General features: G+C 51.6%; 10 protein-coding genes across 10 annotated transcripts; 4 read left to right on the forward strand and 6 right to left on the reverse strand.

The window, feature by feature from the left end:
• The first annotated feature begins 23 nt into the window (after positions 1–23).
• On the forward strand, positions 24–1,578 carry BJX68DRAFT_230814 (sterol desaturase family protein). The gene is made up of 2 exons (XM_071039259.1): positions 24–234; positions 287–1,578. The coding sequence occupies exons 1-2, from the start codon at positions 93–95 to the stop codon at positions 994–996; spliced, it is 852 nt and encodes a 283-aa protein (XP_070901984.1). The 5' UTR covers positions 24–92; the 3' UTR covers positions 997–1,578.
• Positions 1,579–1,800: 222 nt separating this feature from the next.
• Positions 1,801–2,298, forward strand: BJX68DRAFT_263935 (uncharacterized protein; the record flags this gene model as incomplete). The annotated part of the gene is made up of 2 exons (XM_071044808.1): positions 1,801–2,099; positions 2,151–2,298. 2 exons carry the CDS (start codon positions 1,801–1,803, stop codon positions 2,296–2,298), a joined length of 447 nt encoding a protein of 148 aa, XP_070901985.1.
• Positions 2,299–4,513: 2,215 nt separating this feature from the next.
• BJX68DRAFT_216423 (PIG-L family deacetylase) lies at positions 4,514–5,773 on the reverse strand. Its single transcript, XM_071037825.1, has one exon. The coding sequence runs from the start codon at positions 5,419–5,421 to the stop codon at positions 4,597–4,599; it is 825 nt and encodes a 274-aa protein (XP_070901986.1). The 5' UTR covers positions 5,422–5,773; the 3' UTR covers positions 4,514–4,596.
• Positions 5,774–7,237, reverse strand: BJX68DRAFT_216422 (concanavalin A-like lectin/glucanase domain-containing protein). Its single transcript, XM_071037824.1, has one exon. It carries the CDS (start codon positions 7,113–7,115, stop codon positions 6,126–6,128), a length of 990 nt encoding a protein of 329 aa, XP_070901987.1. The 5' UTR covers positions 7,116–7,237; the 3' UTR covers positions 5,774–6,125.
• Positions 7,238–7,864: 627 nt separating this feature from the next.
• BJX68DRAFT_263938 (uncharacterized protein) lies at positions 7,865–9,402 on the reverse strand (the record flags this gene model as incomplete). Its single annotated transcript, XM_071044809.1, has 4 exons — positions 7,865–8,244; positions 8,302–8,595; positions 8,646–9,180; positions 9,274–9,402. 4 exons carry the CDS (start codon positions 9,400–9,402, stop codon positions 7,865–7,867), a joined length of 1,338 nt encoding a protein of 445 aa, XP_070901988.1.
• Positions 9,403–10,651: 1,249 nt separating this feature from the next.
• On the reverse strand, positions 10,652–11,353 carry BJX68DRAFT_263939 (F-box protein; the record flags this gene model as incomplete). The annotated part of the gene is made up of 1 exon (XM_071044810.1): positions 10,652–11,353. One exon carries the CDS (start codon positions 11,351–11,353, stop codon positions 10,652–10,654), a length of 702 nt encoding a protein of 233 aa, XP_070901989.1.
• Positions 11,354–11,921: 568 nt separating this feature from the next.
• pmcC (putative calcium transporting ATPase (Pmc1)) lies at positions 11,922–15,657 on the reverse strand. The gene is made up of 7 exons (XM_071039260.1): positions 14,966–15,657; positions 14,453–14,880; positions 14,246–14,388; positions 13,321–14,190; positions 12,854–13,254; positions 12,660–12,799; positions 11,922–12,606 (listed from the first exon to the last, which is right to left on the reverse strand). Exons 1-7 carry the CDS (start codon positions 15,614–15,616, stop codon positions 11,976–11,978), a joined length of 3,264 nt encoding a protein of 1,087 aa, XP_070901990.1. The 5' UTR covers positions 15,617–15,657; the 3' UTR covers positions 11,922–11,975.
• A 964-nt stretch (positions 15,658–16,621) lies between these two features.
• On the forward strand, positions 16,622–17,443 carry BJX68DRAFT_263941 (ankyrin repeat domain-containing protein; the record flags this gene model as incomplete). Its single annotated transcript, XM_071044811.1, has 1 exon — positions 16,622–17,443. One exon carries the CDS (start codon positions 16,622–16,624, stop codon positions 17,441–17,443), a length of 822 nt encoding a protein of 273 aa, XP_070901991.1.
• A 1,967-nt stretch (positions 17,444–19,410) lies between these two features.
• On the reverse strand, positions 19,411–19,890 carry BJX68DRAFT_263943 (uncharacterized protein; the record flags this gene model as incomplete). Its single annotated transcript, XM_071044812.1, has 1 exon — positions 19,411–19,890. The coding sequence occupies one exon, from the start codon at positions 19,888–19,890 to the stop codon at positions 19,411–19,413; it is 480 nt and encodes a 159-aa protein (XP_070901992.1).
• Positions 19,891–20,876: 986 nt separating this feature from the next.
• BJX68DRAFT_263944 (hydantoinase/dihydropyrimidinase family protein) lies at positions 20,877–22,434 on the forward strand (the record flags this gene model as incomplete). Its single annotated transcript, XM_071044813.1, has 2 exons — positions 20,877–21,150; positions 21,212–22,434. The coding sequence occupies 2 exons, from the start codon at positions 20,877–20,879 to the stop codon at positions 22,432–22,434; spliced, it is 1,497 nt and encodes a 498-aa protein (XP_070901993.1).
• Between the last annotated feature and the right edge of the window lie 21 nt (positions 22,435–22,455).

Genomic DNA, 22,455 nt, shown 5'->3' on the forward strand with positions numbered 1-22,455 from the left:
CGCCGCAACGGCTACAAATAACAAACAGGGGCAAATTTTTGTACCAGATACAAGTGCCACACTTACGAGCTCCGCGTGCTCCTTGTATCACCATGGCTAACGTCACGCTCCCGTCCCATCCCATGTCATACCCTGAACTCTTCGATGTGGCCAAACAGGACCCGAGTCTCTCGTGGCCGGAGCAGCTGTGGTGGGCGCACTACGCCTTCTGGGACAATGACATCCTCGCGACGGGTAAGACGCCTAACACACGCGCGTAGCCATGCTAACGACACCGGGTGGTCAGGAGTAATCACCTTCCTCGCGCACGAAGTCATCTATTTCGGCCGTTGCATTCCCTGGATCATCGCCGACGCCATGCCGAGCGTCTTCAAGCGCTTCAAGATCCAAGATCAAAAGGCGCCTCCGTCAGTTAGCGATCAATGGACTTGCGTCAAATATATCCTCGCCATCCACATAATCGTCGAGCTCCCGCTGATCGTGCTGTTCCACCCGATGATGGAGCTGTGCGGCCTGCAATGGACTCTGCCCTTTCCAAAGTTTTCGACACTCGCAGCACAAATTGCCCTTTTCTTCGTTGTCGAAGACACGTATCACTATTGGTTGCACCGTGCGATGCACTGGGGTCCGCTCTATCGTGCCATCCACCGCGTCCACCACCAGTACGCTGCGCCGTTCGGGCTGACAGCTGAATATGCGAGTCCGTGGGAGACATTCTTCCTGGGGCTCGGAACGATCTGCCCGCCTCTGATTCTCGGATACGTGACGGGAAATGTGCACTTGATAACCGTCTTGTCGTGGATGGCGCTGCGCCAGGTCCAAGCCATCGACGCGCACTCGGGATATGACTTCCCCTGGAGCCTGAGACGGATCTTCCCATTCTGGGGCGGCTCGGACTGGCACGATGACCACCACCGATACTTTTGGGGAAACTATTCGAGCTCTTTCACGTACTGGGATGGTAAGTTTCTTCTTTTCGCCGCTGAATGCCGCTAACGTTGGTCCAGTGTTGATGGGAACTGTTGCAGGACCGAGAGGCAAGGCGATGGGACACAATCCACGGCGCTGAGGTCGCAGTCATTTTCGGAGCGATAAAAATTTAGTTCTGGGAGCTTTCGCTCACTATGTTACACAGTATTATTAATAATATAGCAGAATAATGGAGCATAATATAAGGAGTATTGAAAAAGTACCTTTTTGAAGCCAAATTCTCGTCAAAGCCTGCAAAATATCGATAAGTTGACCGTTAAAAAGAGCCGGCATTTTCTCTCGAGTGCGGCGCATCAAAGTATATGTACCTGAAGAGGAGCTGAAAGTCAATGGTGGCCAAGGTACTGGTACTTTGTACGTGTACTTTTGAGAAAGCTGAGCCGTGGGACGCCCCCTGAAGGATCCTTTACGCATGGTCCAGGTTCAGCATCCCACTAGAGAGGGTCCTCAGCGATTAGCGGCACCGCACCACCGGGGATCTCTGGGAAAGCCCGGACCCAGATCTTGGATGCTTGAGTACTTAAATCCTGCGCATCACTTGTTATCTGGGAGATTATTGACGATTTATATCGCCCAGAAACACTCTCTCCAAAATGACAGACGCAAAAGACATTCTTTGATGAATGACAGAGATGAAATGACACGTCTGTCCGGTTTCGGGGATTATCCGAGCTCCGGCCGCCCTGGACCACCGCCCCCTCGCTCGCTGTTTGCCATGAGACAAACAAAGGCCCCTTCCCTTTTGTCTGCCGGTCGACTCTCGTCCGTCTCTTCTCTATCCAACTCCGGTCGCTACCATCATCAGTCGCTATGGCTCAACCCACGCGGATCATCATCTATGTCTGTGTCGCTGATATCCCGGGAAATCCCCAGCGCCGCCATCTCACCCTTGGAGATGCCGTATGCAGGGATCTCCTCAATCGGAAGTTCCACGCCACGCTCCACCCGGCGGTCTACGATCATGTCCACATCCCACCGGACTTTGATTCTGTCCTCCCCCTCAAAAGGTGGTTTATATTCGACCTGAACGTTAGAGAAACTCTATCTTACAATGACGTTACACGAATGCCCCATCTCGTTTATCTCGCCAGCCGCCAAGGCGATGAATGGTCGGTTGAATTATATTAAGGAGGTAAAGCCACAACGCTAACAACGGATAGGATGTTCATCCGACGCGATAAATGGACTGAAAAGGCGAAATCCCGCGCGGCGTCGTATACATGGGGCGGCAATCTCGAGCAGAAGCTTGTCGCTGAAATGCGAAAACAATCTGGACGCTTGATAAACGACACTCATGACCCTTCTTGAGGCTCCCAGCAGAGCGATATTTGCCTCTCATGTGCTAGTCACGGAGTCTCCGGTGGTGTATCTCCTCTGCAGGACGGACAACTCTCATTGTCCTTGTCCTCCTGCCAGTCCCAAACATCGATGCGCTGTCCTGGGGGACAGATGACTCGATTCTGAATGGCCGGTCGGCATCTCGCGATGTACACGGTTGCCTCATGGCCACAGACACCAAAACGCCCCCGAACGTTGTTACACATCTGCCTTTACAGCATGTGTCGTCAGACTGTGCTTTGGGTTTCTGCAAATCGAAACTCGACAGCTTAACCGGTTGAGGACGGACGCGGGGTAGCAGGCAATACAGCCAATAGGGCAGGGATCTAGATCGGCTTTCAGCTATATTAATATATGGTGTCCGTGGGGCAGCCGAGGCGGGGAACAGGACGACTAACCTCGAACGTTATTTTGGAAACCCCCAAAGGACCTTGCAACCGCCTGTTCTGCCGGGAGCAGGGTGCTCAAGGTAAGATATCTAAGACAGATATCTTCCGGACTGGGTGATTACCTTGGAGGGCAAGTGGGGGAGACGATATCAGTGAACGCAATGTCATCATAGTCGACGTTGGTTTCCCGGTGCAGGGCCGCGAATCTGATGCGAGAGTGGCTCAGCTATGGAGGAGCGGCTGCTGGATTCAGACCCAACAAGAGGTTGCTCTCCGTCCGAGCGCAGCCTATGGTTAGCGGGAAGAGCATATACTTTTTGCACGGATTGGCTCCGTTGGGCAAATCACACGGGCGCGGGAACAGGGCTGATTGGGCTCCAAACCTTGCAAGAATCAAGATTTCCTCATCCGGCCAGGTTGCCAGTAAACTAGTGCAGTGCTGTAGCATCTCCCGACAGCGTGGCTTTTTATCTTCTGCATCTGGGTTCCAGTCGCCCGAGACCCTAACCACCGGGGTGCGTGTGGTATTTGAGTAGTATGGCAGGCCAGTCCCTCGCTGCAGCTCAGTGTATGGCATACTGCCTGCCTGCAGCCGGAATCACAAGCGCGTGGCCCTTGGATCCTTCTCAGGATTTGTCTCTCGCGGGGAGGAGACGACAGCGCACTATGCTCAAAACAGAATATCTTGCATAAATTTCAGGCGAAGACAGCGCTTCTGGACGATTCCTCGCGATATTGGTCAGGTATCCACAGTCGTCACAAGCAGACCGACAAATCATACCGAGCATGCTATCATGGCACACTTTAGCCTGCGGACCCGGCTGTCGGACACCAGCCTGAGAGGGCATTGCCTTCCTTCTTTGTCTCAGAAGTGAGGCTTTTAACGCTCGCTCTGCGCTGTCACGCGAAACTGTCACGGAATAATATAGCCGACGAAATACTGGACTGCCTGTTTTGGCTTCGCGCTTGAGTCGCACAGTTTGCTTTTTCTGCCGTTCGCATTTTTTAGCTCCGAGTCAGTCGCAATTACTCATGCAACAGTCATCCTCGCAGCAGTAGCACTCTGCCTCAACTATGCTCGGTTTTCGGCAATTGGAACCCTTCCAAGATTGATTGTCATTGACTTCCCCAGCAAGCGTGCAGACCTGTGAGGTTTGGACGGGGTAATCCCGGCACCCGGAAGTCTCCATGTGGCTTACTCGGGCTGGTTGCACGCGCCACCGGGGAACACGACCCGACAAGGCAACACCTCGTTTCAACGCACGTCATCACGTCACTATAAGGGTCCTGCTCACGATTCCAAATTATTACCCCTCCAACATCTATGGCGGCGGTCATCAACCAGCTTGATTGATAATCTCTCAGGTAGACAAAGAAACTGCGATAAGTCTGGTGGTCAGATGGCCAGCTGCGCCTGCATTATATATTTTGTCTAGCCTTCTCAGCTCAACCGCACGCTCCTATGGATGAACCACCTCAACCTGCATAAGGGTGCAGTCTTTTTTCATGGATACTCCTCCCGAAAGCCCAACTACTCGGCCTATCTCCGCTTTTACTCTTAGGTCTTACGGTACTCAGGGCCCGTCGATAAGGAAACTGTCGGATACCGCGCCTAGTTGGCGCTGGTGCTATCCAATAAACACAGCGAATCGCGCAATACGACCGTGTTGGATTTACTATCGCAAGGCTCCTCTCTCGCCGCGTAATCAATGAGTCTCCCATCCAGTGTCACCGTGACGGTCAAACTTATTCGAGTCGAGCGCCGGCTTAAGCGGCAGTGAGAACAATTAATATGCATTATACTAGTCAATAAAGACACAACTCCGAGAACAACACGGTATATCAAAGCCACTTAACCTCCGTTAGATACATGACGACGTCAGTTTGAGGTGTACAGTCTCGGCAGCCACAGCTCATACTCCGTGCCCTGACAAGCGACGTCGCTCGCGCAGACCGTTTCGTCGAAGCCCGCGTATGTATAGAAGGCCTCCTTCTTCCTCGCAAGATCCTCACCACCAATCGTCACGGGCTCGTACTTGATCGGATACCCACGATACGCGATGACATCCCCAGGGAACCACGACTGAATGGCAGCTGTGTTGGTGAAAATGCCGACAGAGGTATGATCACTGTGGTCGCCAGTACCATAGTCATGCAAATAGTCGAGCGAGTTGACGCTGTCAGGGGCGTAATTGTTGATAATCTGAGTGAGGGTGTCAATCAGCTCCTGCTTCGAGTACGTCGTCCCGGACTCATCCACGGTGCGGATCCGAGCAATAGCGCCCTTCCACAGCTTCTCCAGACTCTCCTGTCCCGTCGACGGGAAGCCGTTTCCATCCATACTTCCGTCCGGAATGTGCATAAACGCGAGTGATACTCGGGGATTGCCCTGCAGTGTGTACAGCGGGATGTCCTTTCCTTCGACACCGATGTCGCTCTCGTCCCAGACACTCTCAACGCCCGCCATTTGCGCGTATGCCGAGAGTGCGCCGGCTTGTCGGCCCGTCCAGAAAGGCCAGGAGTTACCGCCATCACCCGAGGTCACATACACCGTGCGAACATTGAAGCCGTTGGCGATGTCATGTAAGATGTCAGGATTGATAAAGAGGAGGTCATCGTCGGGGTGCGCGACAATGTTCAAAGTGTTGTCCGCGAGGACTGGGCTCAAGAGGGCTACCCCGGCAAGAAAGATTGAGAACTTCATCTCGCTTCGTTATATCGTTACGACAGAGGAGAATCAAGTAAAGGAAAGCGAGTCTGTGGATGAACCTTCGTTGGAGCAAAACCTCAAACATCCTTGCCATTTTTATAGACCACTGACGCGCTGTATGGATGTTTTGTTTAGTGTCTGGCCGCCTCACATTCTTATGGCGGCATTCCATTACCCCTTTCGCAACTCTTTATGAGAACACTCCTTTGCTATCGACTTGGAGAACTGGAGACGACGCGGCATTTTTACCTTCTGCGAGAAACATTGTCCTGCTTCCTTTGATGGATTATTGTTTGTCCTGGTCCATATGTTATAGCCTATCAAAACCTCTGGTGTCACAAGAATAGCCTACTGTCTCTCCGCTCTTCCCAGCCCACGACGCCATGGAGCAAGGGGCTTTTGCTTGACGAAGGCGCCGATCCGCCTCACCCGCAGCATTGGAATGTTGCCGTCGCCACACAGGTCAAGTGATGAACAGAGATACCTCATCAAGTTCAACTTGTCAGAAGCGAAGTCCAAGCAGTATCCTTGCAAGTGTGAGATCAACTCGTCGAGGAAGTTATTCCATTCTATTATAGATACAAGAGAATATTAAGAGTTAAGCACGGCTTCAAGCCATTGAATCAGCAAGCTAAGTAGCAAAGGGGCAACTAGCGCTGTCCATCACCCCACCCACTAGACAACTCTAGTCAGCCAGTTTATTTATTCCAAACACGCACATAATCAACCATCATCCTCGTCGACGCCAGATCCTTCGTCTGAGCATTCGGCGCCCCAGGCCAATCCCCACCAACAGCGACATTCAACAGAAGGAAATGCCCCTGGTACGCAACCTTGTACCACGTATCATAATCATTGACATCGCGCCCTGTAAGCGAAAATGTCTTCTTCCCATCCACATACCAGTTGAGCACATTATTCCTCCACAGCTCAACCCCATCCGCCGTAACCTGCGTGCGATCAACCTCGAAGCCAACATAGTGCCACGCGCACTTGGTCCACGGCGTGCCCCCGTTCGAGAGACCCGAGGGCTCGTTGCAGACGCCGCCAGGGCCCGTGCCGCAGTGGAGTGTGTTGTAGGTGGTGTCCTGCCCGTTGATGACTTCAAGGATATCCCATTCAGAGGTGTATGGCCAGTTCTGGTAGTTCCCGCGGAAGTCGGCGCCCAATGCCCAGAACGCGTTCCAGATCCCCTTGGAGAGCTCCGGGTACGCGCAGCCCGTTTTGATCTTGGCCTCGACGAAGAGTTTCCCACCGCGGTTGGCTTTGAAGTCCTTGCGGACGGTCTCGATCCGCGCGCTTGTCCATTTCCCGTTACTTTCTTTTCGAGGAATGATGCGGAGCCAGCCCTCAGGCGTGATGTAGATGTTGTTGATGGAGTTCGTGTATGTCTGGAGCTCGTTGCTTCCCCAGTTTGGCGGGCCGCCAGGGTATTGCGTGCCGGTGTCGTAGATCCATTTTGAGGTTGAGGGTTGTTTCAGCGAACCCGTTGGGTAGTTGAATTCGTCTTGCCAGGTTAAGGAGTAGCCGGTTAGGAGCGACTTGTGGGGACCGAGTTCGAGGCCGGCCGTTGGTAGGGCGCGGGCTTCGTGGAGGGCCGCGTGGGCCGCGTGGACTTCCTCGTTGTGTGTTGAGGAGGGATGAGCTGTTGCGCTGAGCGCGAGTGAGAGAAAGAGGAGGGATTTCATGGTGTCGTGTGGATCCGAAGAACTCGATTGGGGATATCACGACTAACTAAGAGCAAGGAATTCAGTATCCGTACACCACAGAAGGAACATGGCTTTTTAAAGCTTTTCTTGCACTGCTGGGCATTCCAGCGGCTTCTTTTTTTATTCTTCGGAAAAGGGAGAAATTGATATCCTAATGCTCGTGCAAAGCCTGGCCAGCCGAGCAATCACACCAATGGCGGACCTCTGATTCAGCCCCGTGAGACAAATCAATATCAGGCAAGATTACCCACGAACACGAGCAATCAGAGCCCCGGATCCCTCAGGAAGCTAGACAGAGTTCGTGCTAGAGAATAAAGTAGCGTGGTGTTCCTGGCGCCAGTTATTTCGGGAAGCGGCAGCGAGGCGTTCTGATTGGTGGAGTTGACATAGATCGGTCTGGCCACCCAGTTTTTCGCCATGTCCAAGCGAGCCGAGCTCAGGCACGACCTCCTGAGCTCCCAGCGGACCCGTAATGTGTTCCATGGATCGCATCTCGGCGAGCTCTGCGCGGCCTGGAAGTCGTCGCAAACAAATAATGTAAACAATAAAATGGAACGACGAGAAGTACTCAGTTGAAGTTTCAATCAATGAGGTCGGATATGCGTGTGACTGTTAGATACATACGTCAATACATACTAATTGGAAGCCTTCCGCAGCGGGTTTCCCCAGGTTACCGCACACAAAACCAGATCCATCGCAATCGCCTAACACTATTTTCCTTTTCGACATCAGGTCTTCGGCGGTGGCCAAACCGACAGCTCGATTCTAGACGTTACCTTGGGGCCGTCGTACTTGACGGTCATATCTGACAGTCGGAATCCCCAAGCATTTGCCACTCTCTTGCCTGGCTTGTATCCGGTAATTGATATCCACTGTACGGTAATTGTTCGGGTTGCTCGATCATTCGTGAAGCTGAAGATTGGGTAGTCGTCCGGAGGGCCCCACCGGCGGCAGTAATCGATGTTGGTATACGCAAAGGTGGCGAGTCGGGGCATTTCCCTCACTGCATGGGCAGTAGAAATGAAGGCCCGATTAAAAAGTTTTAAGTATTCAGGATCGGGCGATGTCGACTCGTCTAGGACCTCCGATTCTACAAGCTGTGTTTCGCCTGCCGAGCGCAGCCATTAGTCGTGGTAATGAGTAAACAACAAGCGGGATAACTAACCAGCGCCGGTGAAAGTGGGAGCTTGGTGAATCTTAACGGATTCTAGATTGGGCCAATGGAGAGTGTTTTGAATTGGCTTGTCAGACCCATCGAGGGGTAGTAAGAAGTCCGGCGGAAGCCGAGCACGAAAGAGCTCGAGGTGTCGAAGCTGGACGCTCATCGACCTCAAGTTCGTCGCAAATAGATATTCATTCTGAGAAAGGACGAGCGGAAAACCGACTGAGATAAAGGTGTGTTCAATGAAGTTGAAGGTGCGAAGGGAGGACGGAAGGCTACAAAGACCTATGGCGATGGCTGTTTCAGGTCAGAAAGGCCGATTTCAGTCAACATATCCTGGGACATACCGCAACGCTGTTTTTGACGGTGGTGCTTAGGCTCCGAGACTGGGAAGGATGCAGTCCGAAGATGCACATTAAGTGTTCTTAGGCCTGTGCAATGGTGGGCAACTTCCAAGAATGCTGATGCCGAAACAGCGTACAACTGCCGGTCGTCCTTTATGTTTTCGTTTGATTCGAGGTACAATGTGTCAACGCAGTAAACATCAGGAATGGCTATGATAGTGCCTAGAGATTCGAAGTAACTTTGCGAGGCGTCCAACTCAGTTGGGGCCGGCTGTTTTGGGTGAGATCCATACTCAGTGAGCAGGCCCAGCACGAGACGGCACGAGTTGTCCCACGTCTTCAGAATTTCAAACAGACCAGCGACAGAAAATCTGTAGGCATGGTCGTTTTCCGTCTGAATTGAGCTTACCTTGTGAGTTGTGAGTTTGTTTGGTACTCGATATTCGATCTTGATGTTGTAGTCTATGTCACGGACCATGATTCGGCGTGAAACACCGATAGCACCTGATGTACGGGCTTCAAAGACAGAGAGGTTGGACTTGTGAAGGCCTCAAGGATAGAGGTGCGTGAATTGGAGATCAAAGTATTCGTACGCAAAAGGATCAAACGCCGCCTTCCATTTCCGACACACTGCAGCGGCATTCCTTAGATCCGTTGCGCCGGGTTCTATGAGAGGCTTGCCATGATAATTGTCCTCAGCCTCATCGTGGGCGCAGTCTGCAATCAGTGAGAGGATCTCCGGGGGCAACCGATCAGCCATTGTGATCAAGGAGAGAAAAGAAAGTGATGAAGATATGCACGAGCGAGGAGATGAAGAGGTGGGAAGGCGAGGAAGAAGGCGAGGAAGAACATTTCTGGAAGGAGGTGGACGTGACTGGGACCTCACCTCGGAGAAGTTCTTGCCTCAGAAAACCACTCCGTTCGCTTCCATGCGCAGCTGTTCAAAAGCGGGAAAATAAAAGACTCTACCCAACGCAGGTTCAAAAACCAAGATCTGAACCTATATTTTAGAAAAGAAAAGTAGGAGAAAAGCAGTCCATGATTGAGCTAATCGTAGTAAGTAAATCAAAAGCACTTGGCGTACTGAGAATGTGCCGAATCAATTACCTCACTTACTAGTTATTTTCTGCGAAATCACAAACTCTGTCCATTGTTCCAGACCAACTGCGCTAGATCGGTTCTCAAAATATGTTTCTAGTACTGGCTATATCAATCGATACTAAGTGACGGCCCCCTTTCCCAAAACCATCTCTAAGTAGTTATCCTGTGCCGTCTAAAGCAAGAAATGTCTAGGCACCCGGGCAATTTGCACAGAATATTTCGAAGGTTTGGTCGAATTGGGTTGTATATCCTCAACGCGGAATCCCCATGCTCCTGCGACTCGCTCACCTGGTTGATAGTCGGTACCGAAAGACCAGAGTGCAGTAACTCGTCGCGTATCTGCATCGGTAGTGAGGCAAAATATTGACTCACTATCCTGCGAGAACTCATATTCGATTTTTTCTATACGTGGCATACGTTCACAGCCTTTCCTAGGGAACCGAGGAAAGCGTCAAGAAGTTCCGTTACCTCCTGCGACGCTGACAATGGGCTCGATAGCATAGTATTCTCCATTTGGGCGGTAAGCAATTAGTCGGCTTATACCGAACGTCGAGAGGGTGTCTTACTGATATGGACCAGAGAAGGGTCATCCTGCCACGTTATAGTTCTAAGATTAGGCCAATAGGCCAATGAGTCTTGCTTGCCGTGGTCGAATCGCAGAAACCAGAAGTCTCGGGGAACGGCCGTATTCTCGAGCCGCAGCTCTCCGAGGCGAGGGGTAAGGTGCCATAAATTTGTCGAAAACGCATCAATCGTGCCGAGCAAAGGGCATACAACTGGCATATCCCCTTCATTCTGGGCTTCGAGTTCAAGAGACTTCAGAGTGACTGGTAAGTTATGGAGACCATCGGCTAGCACTATAGTCTTTGGTCAGCAGACTGCATCTGATATGTGATAGCCTGGGCAGCTTATGCCTTCGCCGAGTACGCCCATTCCACATTCTTTGACATATGTTCTGGATCTAAATGACCCAGACTGGCCAGGGCTGTGCATGCCTGAATAACTCGAAGGATGATATGCTCAGGTACGCGGAGATTCCGAGGTTCAATTGGCATTTGGTCCACGATTAAAAGACTGTTAATGGGTGCGAGATTCGGCAGTTTTGCCCCATCACCCCAGGTTTTTCCGCGCAGGGACATGGCTTCTATCACCGTGTTCGGGTCAACACATGGGGCGCATTGCATTATAGCGAGGCCGACACGGATATGGGCTGGGCTCTTCAGACGCTTGAGTAACTTCTTGATAATTTCCGACGTCATGTCCCATGGAGACTCCAATTCTTCATCAGTCGTATCGTCTGGTTCATCCAGGTCGTCGGCGTCGTTTAACTCAGGACATTTCGCGAATAAGCTGACCTCACGAGTTATGGCCATTCGAACTCTGCCACCCGGACGGGAAGCGAGAGAAAGAAAAGCCCGCAAGGAGAGGCCGCCTCGAGGTGGCCGGTGGCCGGTCATGATGTAGATACTCTGGTAAAGGATCCGCTCGAAGGCACACTGCCATTGTCGGGACACAAGGGCGCAGTTGAATAACGTGTCATTATCTCCTTGAAGATGGCTCACAATGCTCACAATCCCACGGAGAAGGTCGAACGGTAGCCGGTTTGGCATTGCGTCAAACGGCACGAGGGCGATAAGGGTGATAGTTCCCAGGGGGAGTGAAGGAGGATACAAGAGAAGGCGAGGATGTAGAGGAGGATGACCTTGAGAGATTGAAGAAAAGGATGGAGAAGGATAAAGAAGAGATTGTGAGAAGAGTTCAAGAACAGAACATGTGAAGTGAGAGAAATTCTCTCAGAAAGCCATTACCCCCGAAGGACCTCGTTTTCTCCACTGGACTGAGGCCTTGCTAAATTTATTGACTTCAGATCTACTGAAACTTCACTTCAATCTTAGCCTCCCGGCACATTGGGCTCTTGCATATAGAAACTAGAGGACGTTTGGCGGCGCTGAGATTTTAGGTTCCTCTGCGAAAGATGTTAACCTTGAATGTTAAAACTATGCGAGAAACACGTAGTTTACAAAGACAGTAGAATATTCACGGAAGAAGATCGCGATTTAAGTGTGTAGTCTAGGGTATATGAAAACAATAGCTGTCTTAGGGCGAGATAAGGGCAAGGACGGAAGTCACCCGTGGACATCGGTTAAGCTCATGCAAATAGTTTCTATACTACTACTAGTACAGCGTATTATAGAAGTAATATATAATATATACAGTCCCTTTGATAGACACTCACACACCATTCTCCTCATCCGGAACTCTAGCCTTCCCACGTCTCATCGTCTTCTTCCGTCTAAAGCAACCCTTGAACTTCTTCATTCCTTTCAAGAAAGGCACAATAAGAATCCTCATACCTCTCCCACACCACCCAATAAACACCTCCACCCACCGATCCGGCACAACCTTAAGCACCGCCGCCCATGGAATACACACAACCGCGAAGCCTAAACAGACTCCCCACTGCCACGCCTCCAGTCTCGTAACTCCAAAAGCGGCACCACCAACGAAGATAATGAGGATCTGTCCTGCAACCATGAGCACGTTAATGACGACAAACCAGCGGTTGCGATGGATGCCCTCGAGGACATTAAACTTATTATCGAGGCGCCGACAGTTCAGCTCGTTGAAGATCTGCATCCAAACGAAGGTGTTAAAGATGATTGTGTCGAGGACGAGGGTTTCATGTTCGGAGTCTGGGTCGAGGCCGAGAATTCGGTGGCCGGCGAAGTAGAGAGCGAAACAGATGGTGAGTTTGTAGACGGATTGGCCGAGGATCATTTTCCACATTGTTGGCGTGAAGAGTGGAGCGTGGCGGGGAGTTGGAGGGCGGGATAGGATATCGTGCGTTGGGGGATCAGTTGCCCTATTCAACATTAGTTTCTCACTCAAAGCCAAGAAGGACTTAGGAAGACTTACAAGGCCAAAGCAGCGAATGTATCCATAATCAAGTTCAGCCAGAGTAACTGAACTGCCTTGAACACACTCTCGTTGTTGCTGTTGTAGATCGCTGTGATGACTGTGAGGAGGACCGCGGTTATATTGACGGTGATTTGGAACTGCCCATGTTAGCCTCAACTGTGTCGATATACTCATGAGGTTGAAGAGCATACCTGCAAGAACTTTGCAACGGCATCATTAACAGCCCTTCCCCATGCGATTGCCGTAACGATGGACCGGAAGTTATCATCAAGCAGAATAATCGAGCTCGCCTCTCTGGCTACCTCAGTGCCACTCAATCCCATCGAGAACCCTACATCGGCAGCCTTGAGTGCCGGTCCGTCGTTTGTCCCGTCGCCAGTCACCGCAACAATCTCGCCGAGGCGTTTGAGCTGTTTCACGAGGAGCTCCTTGTCGTTGGGCGACGATCGTGCAAGAACCTGCAAGCGAGGTATGACATGTGCGAGTTCCTCTTCACTGAGGCGTCGGAGCTCCGGGCCTTCCATTGCAAGCCCATCAGGTGTTTTTATTCCGCATGATTCGGCGATCGAGAGGGCAGTGCTTATGTTGTCCCCTATATGACACGAGCATTAGTATTGCTCAAGTCCAACTCAGGGCAGGGGAGAGAGGAGCGACTCACCGGTAACCATCTTGACTTGCACCCCGGCCGAATGGCACTTCTGAATTGCCTCTGGCACTTCTGGACGAAGCGGATCGTGGATACCAAACGCACCGATCCATGTCATGTTCTCAAAGATCTCAGCGAATCCCGGGTGTGCCGTCTTGGACGAAGGCGGCCAAGAGGGGAAATCACGGTAGGCCATTCCAATAGTGCGCAACGATGCTCGCGCGAACAAATCTACCCGATTCAAAATACGGTTGCGCCCATCTTCTGAGATTGGTGCAGTCGCAATTCCCTTCTCGTCGGAAGGTCCGGGAAGAGTTATCCGAGTCGATGCGGTGAGAAGGAGCTCCGGTGCACCCTTGACCAGGAACCGATAGCCGCTTTCAGTGCGGTATACGACTGCCATCGCCTTGCGGGAGGAGTCAAAGGGATAGACATGCTCAATGTGGTTGCTGTCTTGAATGTCCGAGAGGTTCATATTCAGATGCTGAGCTGCCAGTTGCAGAAGGGCAATCTCGGTCTTGTTTCCGACAAAATTCTTCTTCCCTTCACGCTCCTCTTCGAATGCCGTTGTATTCAATGCAAGGGTGTGCAGAAGCAGCTCCCGAAACTCGCTTGAGAATCGCCCCATCATCTCTGAAATTGAGACACTCGAGGATTCAGCGGATGTGTCGGATGGAAGTCGACCAAAAGATTCGAGAGAACTGAAAAAGCCGACAACGACGGACATTTTGTTCTGCGTTAGTGTCCCTGTCTTATCGGAGCAGATCACTGTGGCGTTGCCCATCGTTTCGCAGGCGCGGAGGAGTCGGACGAGGTTGTTCTCTTTCAACATTCGGCCGGTTGCGAAGGCGAGCGCCAGGGTCACAGCTAGGGGGAGACCTTCTGCAACGATCGTTAGTATAATTCGTCCACTTAAACTGATACAGGAGATCCGTACCGGGAATAGCAACAACAATAACTGTAACGGCAACAATCAGGATATCCATAAAATGCTGGCCCTTTTCCGCAGGCGTGTCATTACTACCGGACAACTGGACGAGAAAGCGAATGAAGAGGACAAAGAACAACAGCAAGGCAGATCTAGGCGGCACCAATTCGTTAGCAAAGACTCCATCTAGGCAAATCCAGAGGGGGGAAAACATACCCTAGCCCAAACCATCCAATCCAACTTGCTAGTCTTGCCAGTTTGACTTGTAGAGGCGTCGGATCCGTCTCCGTCCCCAGGCTCACCATAATGCGACCATAGGTCGAGTGTGGTCCGACACTGGTGACGAGATACGTTCCCAGTCCCTCAAGCACCTTACTCCCTGATATGATGAACGGGTCGGCTTCTCCTCCTTTCCCTTCCAATAGATTATTCCATGCTGCATACCCGCTGACCTTCTCGACCTGGTCTGATTCGCCAGTTGCCGTTGACTCGTCGCATTTTATCTCGTGGTTTGTTATTATGACTCCGTCAGCAGGCGCGGAGTCTCCGGGTTCGAGGTGCACGATATCGCCGACTAATAGGGTGGAGATGTGGATGCGGACTGTGTGGCCTGAGCGGATAACACGGACTTCGCGGTCGAGTTTCTAGACTTGTTAGCTCACCACGTACCCAGACTGAATGAGCTTGGACGTGGAACAAATGGGCAAAGGGTAGGAAGGGGAATCTCACCCGCTTGTTCAGCTTCGCAAATTGTCTCTGCTTTTGCCAGTCATTGCCAGCAGTAACAGACACAACGATGACAATTGCAACACAAACTGCGACGCCTTCTATCCAATCAACCTGGGACTGACCCGCAGCGGCCTCGTAGATTCCTAGTGATAGCGAGACAACAGCCGCAATTGTGAGAAGGATGATAATCTTATCGTTGTAGGCGTCCCAGAGCAGCCGGGCGAATGTCTTCTTCGGAGCATCCGGAAGGGCGTTTGTGCCGAAGATGCGAATGCGGTCGGCAAAAGGGGTAGTATTTGTTCGTTTCTGAGGATTCAGTGGTGTGTGCGAATTAGTGTGTGAGATGTGTGAGTGAGAAGGAGTCCCCTTGGTTGCAAAGGCAACTTGGCGGGCTTCGTCGAGTGTTATAGATCGCGGGAGAAGTGCTTCTTCATTTGAAAGGCCCGTGCTCAGGTCTGTTTGGAGGCCATACTCGAGACCTTTCAACCCGCCAAGAGCGTAAAATGCATCAATGGATTTTGGATTGAATAGTTTATTGAGTTGCCCGGGTGAAAATGCAAATTTGTTGTTGCAGACGCGAAAGTCCTTTTCATATTGAGGCTCTGAAGCTAGAGCATCGGACCAGAGCTCTTTTTCGTCTTTTTCAGACATAGTGTTGATATTGATATAGCATCTATGATAGAATCTTGCCCGAAATTTGATCTATATAGGAGATAGAAATCATACGACAACATCATCTGTTGCAACAGGACCCTTTTAACCCTTTGATCGTGGCTGTGTTAGACTGTTGCCAGAATGTGCCATGGGTGAGGCGGGATTAAAGTCAGGGTCTGATCGGTCAATGACAGCATGGCTCGATGTTAAAGTTGCCAAGCAGAGCTTTCGGCTACGAATCTCCTGATTTGAGAGGAGAGCCTTGCGGGAAAGGACCGATGGGTGACGAAATGGCTGGCTGATTGTCTGGATCACCGTGCACTGCCTCGCTCGGCGACGGCTGCCATCCCGACCTGTGGAAATGGGTCGACATCTAACACCCCGCAGCCTGGAGCATTCTTGACGAACAATCGATTGTGGGTCGGCGATCAGGAGTCGGTACTTAGATTATAGGAAATGTTTCAGACCCTGAAATCTCTATTCAACAACTTTATTTTCGGTCGCTGCTCTCCAAAATTTGGTCACTATCCTGAAGCCTCTTTGGGCTTGCTGTAAGCGCTGAGGCTGGAATGAAGCACATCGGAGCACATCGGACCAGCCTGGTAGCACCGAGGTTGAATCAACCCCGCGAAGGCTGCGAAAAAGGAATAGATTTAACCCGCTTCCTGCTCTTTGTCACAATGCCTCGCTCTCCGACTGCCTGTTGTCAGGCATTGCCTTCACTACCTGCTGTACAAGGAAATTTCCAATGACTACAGTTTCTCCCAATAGACATCAATGACAAATTGCAGGCTTTCCCTTTCCTTCCATATGCAGCAACGCAGTGGTCCTATCATGCAAGCAGAAGCGAGGGCTCTATAGACGAGCTCCTGCCCTTGGTAAAGCGAATCTTTGCTCCGTGGACTACTCGTTTCGCCCTATTCGCAGATGTTTTTTGAGATTCTCATCGATAATTTCGAAACAATGCTCCCAAAAGATACTACACAAGTTCAACGCATCAGCATGGTCTCTCGCTCGTTGGAGACGTACAACGGTCCCCTCGACTGTGGTGCCGAATCACACCGTCGAATGTGCCGATCTGGTGTGTACCTGGCTGCTCGACTAGGATTTCCCGACCTGAAGTGCTCTTATACTTACGAGAAACTTGGTGGAGCTCCCCTGAGTGAGTACGCGTACGCACTACAGCTAGCAATTGCACGGAAGCAGAAGCACGAAATAGAGCGCCTGCTCGATGCAGGCATACCGGCTAGCCACCAGCTCCCGTTCGGCTTCGCGCCGATACTTATAGCCGCGAATCTTGACGTGGGGTCAGATAGCGAATATATAGTGGATTTACTGATTTCTGCCGGTGCCAACATGAATTTCGCCAACGAGGGTGGTATTACATCGCTCTATTCTTCAGCTAGGAAGGGTAACCTACCTGTCGTAAGGATGTTGCTTTCAAAAGGAGCAACCATACAGGCCGATCATAGGAATCGACGGATACCCTTACATCTAGCGGCAGCTGGTGGGTATAATGAGATATTAGACCTGCTTCTTGAGAATGACGCTGATGTAAATGCGCGCGATGTCAATGGGCTTACCGCTGTATATCTAGCAATGATGCTAGGACATGAACACACCGTGCAACTGCTTATTGACAAGGGCGCCGATACGACGATCAAGAAAGATGGAGTTAGCCTACTCCACATGACAGCAGGCCGTGGTCTTGGAGAAATCGCAGATCTACTCATCACCCGGGGAGCCGCAATCGATGATTTTGCGGATGATGAGTTGGCGACATTGCATTATGCTGCCAGGGGTGGCGACTTGGCCGTGGCCTAGGTTTTAATAAAGCGAGGAGCCGATATCAATATCCGCGGGCAGGGCCTCGTTACTCTACTGCATCTGGCGACAGAGAGCGGCCAGGCCGAGATGGTTCAGCTTCTCGTCAGGAATGGGGCACACCCTAACATACCTGATTGCGATGGACTCACGGCGTTCCACCATAGTGTAGCATGCGGATATATGGAGCTTGCAATATTCCTTCTCGGATCTGGTGCAGATCCTTCTCTCTGGGGGGATCTTTTTGGCAGGACTGCACTACATCTAGCAGTCCAGGAGAAGCAGGACCACATGGTGCAATACCTCATATATGACGGTGCCCAAGTGGATGCTTGGGACGATACCGATATGACGCCTTTACATCTAGCGGCGGTGGTTGGCAACACAACTTCAGCACAGATACTTGTCGCGAACGGTGCTGATATCATGGCTGGAACGCCGTATAGCGCCGGACGGGCCCAGAAAGCGATCATCGCCAGGGTAAATGGAATACTGGCTCAACCGGAAAACGCACCGCTGGCGACATCTCTAATGGCTGTTATCCATTTAGCGGCCGATGAAGCCCAACTACCAGACACAGTCCGTTTAAGTATACAGAGGATAGCGGAGACTATAGAATTCATGCCATCCAAGTCCCTTGGCCTCTCGCATAGCCAACTGAGCATGGTCTCGGTGTTCAGGCGTGAGGTATTTGCCGCCCTGGAAGATCCAGCTATTTTACTTGACGGCGGATGGACACCACTTCACATCGCTGCATTCAATGGCTGGGAAGAGTTGGTGCGGCTCCTAGTTCACCAGGGTGCAGTAATTGATTCGCTCACAGCCAGGGGTCTATCGGCAATTCAAAATGCTGCGGATCGAGAGCACAGAAATGTCCTGCGGCTTCTGGAACAGCTTGGGTCAAAGGTCTCTTACTTTAATCAAGATATCCAGGAAGAGAATTGCGTGTCTGAAAGGGCAAAAGAAGAGCAAGATATGTGATCGATCTCGATTTCTACTTTCGAAGAAGCCATGGCGGGACTGAGTGTTGCGACGGTGTAGTAGAGACACATCTCCTGAGGCTTGTTTCTCAGAATGAACATACTAGGATGAATATATTTTGAATAGGGTCCTTCGGGCTTGGGTTACGATTTGAACGTCGAGACTATATCACCTTTATATCAAGTCATGCCTTTGTACCGGTGCAACCTGCCTTGATCACTGACTAAAGAAATACTCCAGAAGGGTCAAAACCCACACAGGAACAAAACCATAAACCTATGTAATCCATGGACTGAGGAAGCCCATCCGGTTTCAAGGTTTGGACGGTGTCATCGATCTCGAAATTTCACCTCGAACCAAGCAATCTAGGACACGACGACCGGCGAGTTTCGATTCCAAATTAGCTGTTTGTTCAGTTACTTTATATACGATGTAACATGGAATTCTAGCAGGCTCGCCTGTCCGAGCCATCTACGTCTGACGAACCAAGCCTGGGCCCTTGAGCAATGCAAGCGGTGACCCATTTCGCCATTTTGTTTACATTGTATGAAGAACTCCTAACATGAATTAGAATCTATAAGCTAATCTACCTAGTGACGATAATTCTTCGAGTTCCTGCTACTCCTTGAACACCGGAGACAGCCAAATCCACTTTGGCAAAGTACGACAAGATAATCAAAGAAATCAACTGGTTTCAGGGCGACACTGTTTCTTATGCTTCCTGAGTTCCTGCTTTTGTTGGAAATATTTGTGGCATGGATGAAAAGGGCAACGGTAATCATCGGGCGAGATATGGACTGTCCTCAGGTGGCGGACCAGGTCATTTTCGAGGGTATATAAGGTCGGCTCGGTGCAGCCTTGCCATTTGCATTGGAAACGGGCAGATTTGGATTCACTGTATACAAGGAGGATTGGGTGAGTCGCCACTCGTGATCATGGCTGACAGGGACTGAGGGAGGAAGATGGAGGTATCGGAGAGGCAGGGGTCATACATACCCAGATCCGCCTGGAGTCTCTCGAGCTTTGCAAAAGCGGCACGGGGAATTGCTGGCCAATGTGTTCGACCGAGACATCATCCCGCTGGGTGGTGCGATGGAGTTTCCGGATACTGTCTCTCCATGCCCTGCCGAGGCAAAAGCCGCGGAGTCGGTGGAGTCTCTAAACTCCTGAACCGCTGCGTTGTTGTGAGATTGGTCGGAGAATGTAAAAGCTCCGTCTGGACGTTGTAGCATCTCCGAGGTCTGGGAATGGAAATCCTCGAGGGCCACATCGAAATCATTTCTCAAGCGCGCAGTACCGTTCTCCTGAGGGGGTTCATAGGCAGAGAAGGCGTTCATCGCTGAGAGGGTAGTGGGTGCAAGCGAAAAAGGTGGAGGCGCTTGAGAAACGGCGGCGTGTCGCGGTGTAGGAAAGTTCTCCTCCGGTTGCTCCTTCGAAGTATCAAAAGAATAGCGGTCAGGTTCCATCGTTAAGCAATCAATAACTCGGTAAAGATGATGGTGAGAACGAGAGTTGATGGGCAACCATTGGCACCCCAGAGACAGGAAGCCCCTTCCCTTTCATAGAGAGCATCGTCCAACTCAAGCCTTGGCCGTAAGTCAAGGACGAGCCTGCCGGATCGAGTAGGTCAAATAGCCGGCTGAAGGAATTAGTGAGTAAACAGAAGTCCATCTTGAAACCGGAAAATAAGTCCTCGGCACTAAGTAGTCTCGTTGGGTCACCTTGGGTTTCTAGTCCCGAAATGAGCAGCAGGGCGACAGTTCCAGGTCTGGATGCCCCGGCTTGCCTCTTCAAAGTCTTCAGACCCATCCATGCTGAAGGATTCTGACAACGACATCAGCCAGAACTGTAATGAGGATGCCATCAATCGGGTGCCTTGGTGATAAAAGCTACGGTCTTCACAAACATAGAGTCGGCTAGTCCCAGCTCGCCCGTAAGAAGGAGCGGAGGCAGGTGAGATGTGCCCGATGCCTACATATTCAAAGAGATCCAATGGGGCCAATCCTGGCGACATCGTACTTTGCTCTCGGTAGCCAACGTATTTAGCCTGATTCAGACTTGGAGGCAATCAAGCAGACCGTGGATCCACCTGAGACCCGCGAGGATTGTGACATACGTGAGGAGTCTGAGGATGGTGAAGAAGTTGAAAGGGATATTTGGACGCTCGGTACAATGCTATGATGGAATAAATAGCATTCAATACTGGCGCACTCTCAGGTTAGTCCTGGGCTATTTCCCCTGGTCATTTGGTCCTTATCTTGTTTCCTCTTATCGCCCACCGGCCGTTTCTTATCACCCCAACAACTATACGAGAAGAAGATAAGCCGCGACGCCGAGCGTAGACTCCAACTTGGAAGTCCAATAAATTCCCTCTTAATATGCTGGCCCCTCCCCCGCGGTCCCTCCAAGCAGACCAACACCAGCGACGGATTGAAACACAACAGCACCCGCAATGACAATCCGCCCTCTAACCCCCCTCGACACCATCATCCTCAACGGCACCGTCGTCACAGCGGCCGACATAGCCCGCTACGACATCGGCATTAAAGATGGAAAGATCGCCGTCCTCGCGCCAGCGGGCTCGCTAGCCGACCCTCCATCTCCAACGACCCGGATCATCGATGCACAGGGCGCCTATGTCATGCCCGGCGGCGTCGATGCACACGTTCACCTCGCCGAACCACAGCTATTTGGGAAAGGGAAGGCAGCTGACGATTATTGCACTGGTATATTATCCCTGGCTAGAGTCGCGGGGGAAAGAGTGATAGTGATGGCTAACTGGCACAGGCACAAAATCCGCCATCGCCGGCGGCACAACAACAATAATCGCCTTCGCGCCACAAGACAAATCCTCGCCGTCGCTCATCAAAGCCCTCGACGAGACCGCCTCAAAGGCCGCTGGGGTCGCATACTGCGACTACTCTTTCCACCTCCTCATCGGGAACCCGACACGCGAAGCACTAGATGATTTCGCGCTCCTCCGCGACCGCGGAATCTCCAGCGTGAAGATCTACATGACATATGAACTCCTGCAGCTCCGCGATAACCAGATCCTTGATGTGTTACTGCAGTCGCGCATCGATGGCGTGACGACGATGATCCATGCGGAGAACGGGGATATGCTTTCGTGGATGACGGAGCAATTGGAGGCGAGGGGGTTGCTGGAGCCGAAGTATCATGCGACCTCGCGGCCGCAGATTCTTGAGAAAGAGGCGACGGGAAGAGCTATTGCGTTGAGTCAGCTTATCGAGACGCCGATTCTTATTGTTCATGTTTCGAGTCCCCTTGCTGCGGGGGTCATCCGTGACGCGCAGACGAGTGGGCTGCCAATCTATGCCGAGACGTGTCCGCAGTATCTCTTCCTGACGAGGGATGATCTCGCGAAACCTGGATACGAGGGCGCAAAGTGCGTGTGCTCACCACCACCGCGAGACGGAGTCCAAGACCTCGAGGGCATCTGGCGCGGATTGTCGAACGGCACATTCACCATCCTCAGCTCAGACCACTGCCCGTTTGAATACGATAATGCCGAAACAGGGAAAAAAGCAGCCATTACCGAGGACGCACCCCTCGGCCGATTCAAGTATATCCCCAACGGCTGCCCCGGCGTGGAAACTCGACTCCCGCTCGTACTGAGTGCAGGGCGCTTATCTCCGCAGAAATTCGTCGAGGTCACAAGCACGAACCCCGCGAAGCTATACGGCCTCTATCCCCAAAAGGGGTCATTAATCCCCGGCGTCTCGGACGCGGATCTGGTAATCTGGTATCCCGAGGGTGGCCTCGAGCCCTTTGAGCTGAAGAACGAGATGCTGCATCATAATGTGGATTATACGCCTTTTGAGGGAAGGACGATGACGCAATGGCCGAGGTATACGCTTTTGAGGGGCGAGGTTGTGTGGGATCGTGATAACGGGGGTGTTGTGAGGGAGAAGGGGGTGGGGAAGTTTGTTAAGAGGGGGCGCAGTGAGTTTTGTCAGGAGCAGGGGCCTTGGGATCCAACAAAGTTCTAGTTGTATATTGTGGGAAAGAAT

Source organism: Aspergillus pseudodeflectus (genome assembly GCF_044049435.1).
Source record: "Aspergillus pseudodeflectus strain CBS 756.74 chromosome Unknown BJX68scaffold_9, whole genome shotgun sequence".
NCBI classification, from domain to species: Eukaryota; Fungi; Ascomycota; class Eurotiomycetes; order Eurotiales; family Aspergillaceae; genus Aspergillus; species Aspergillus pseudodeflectus.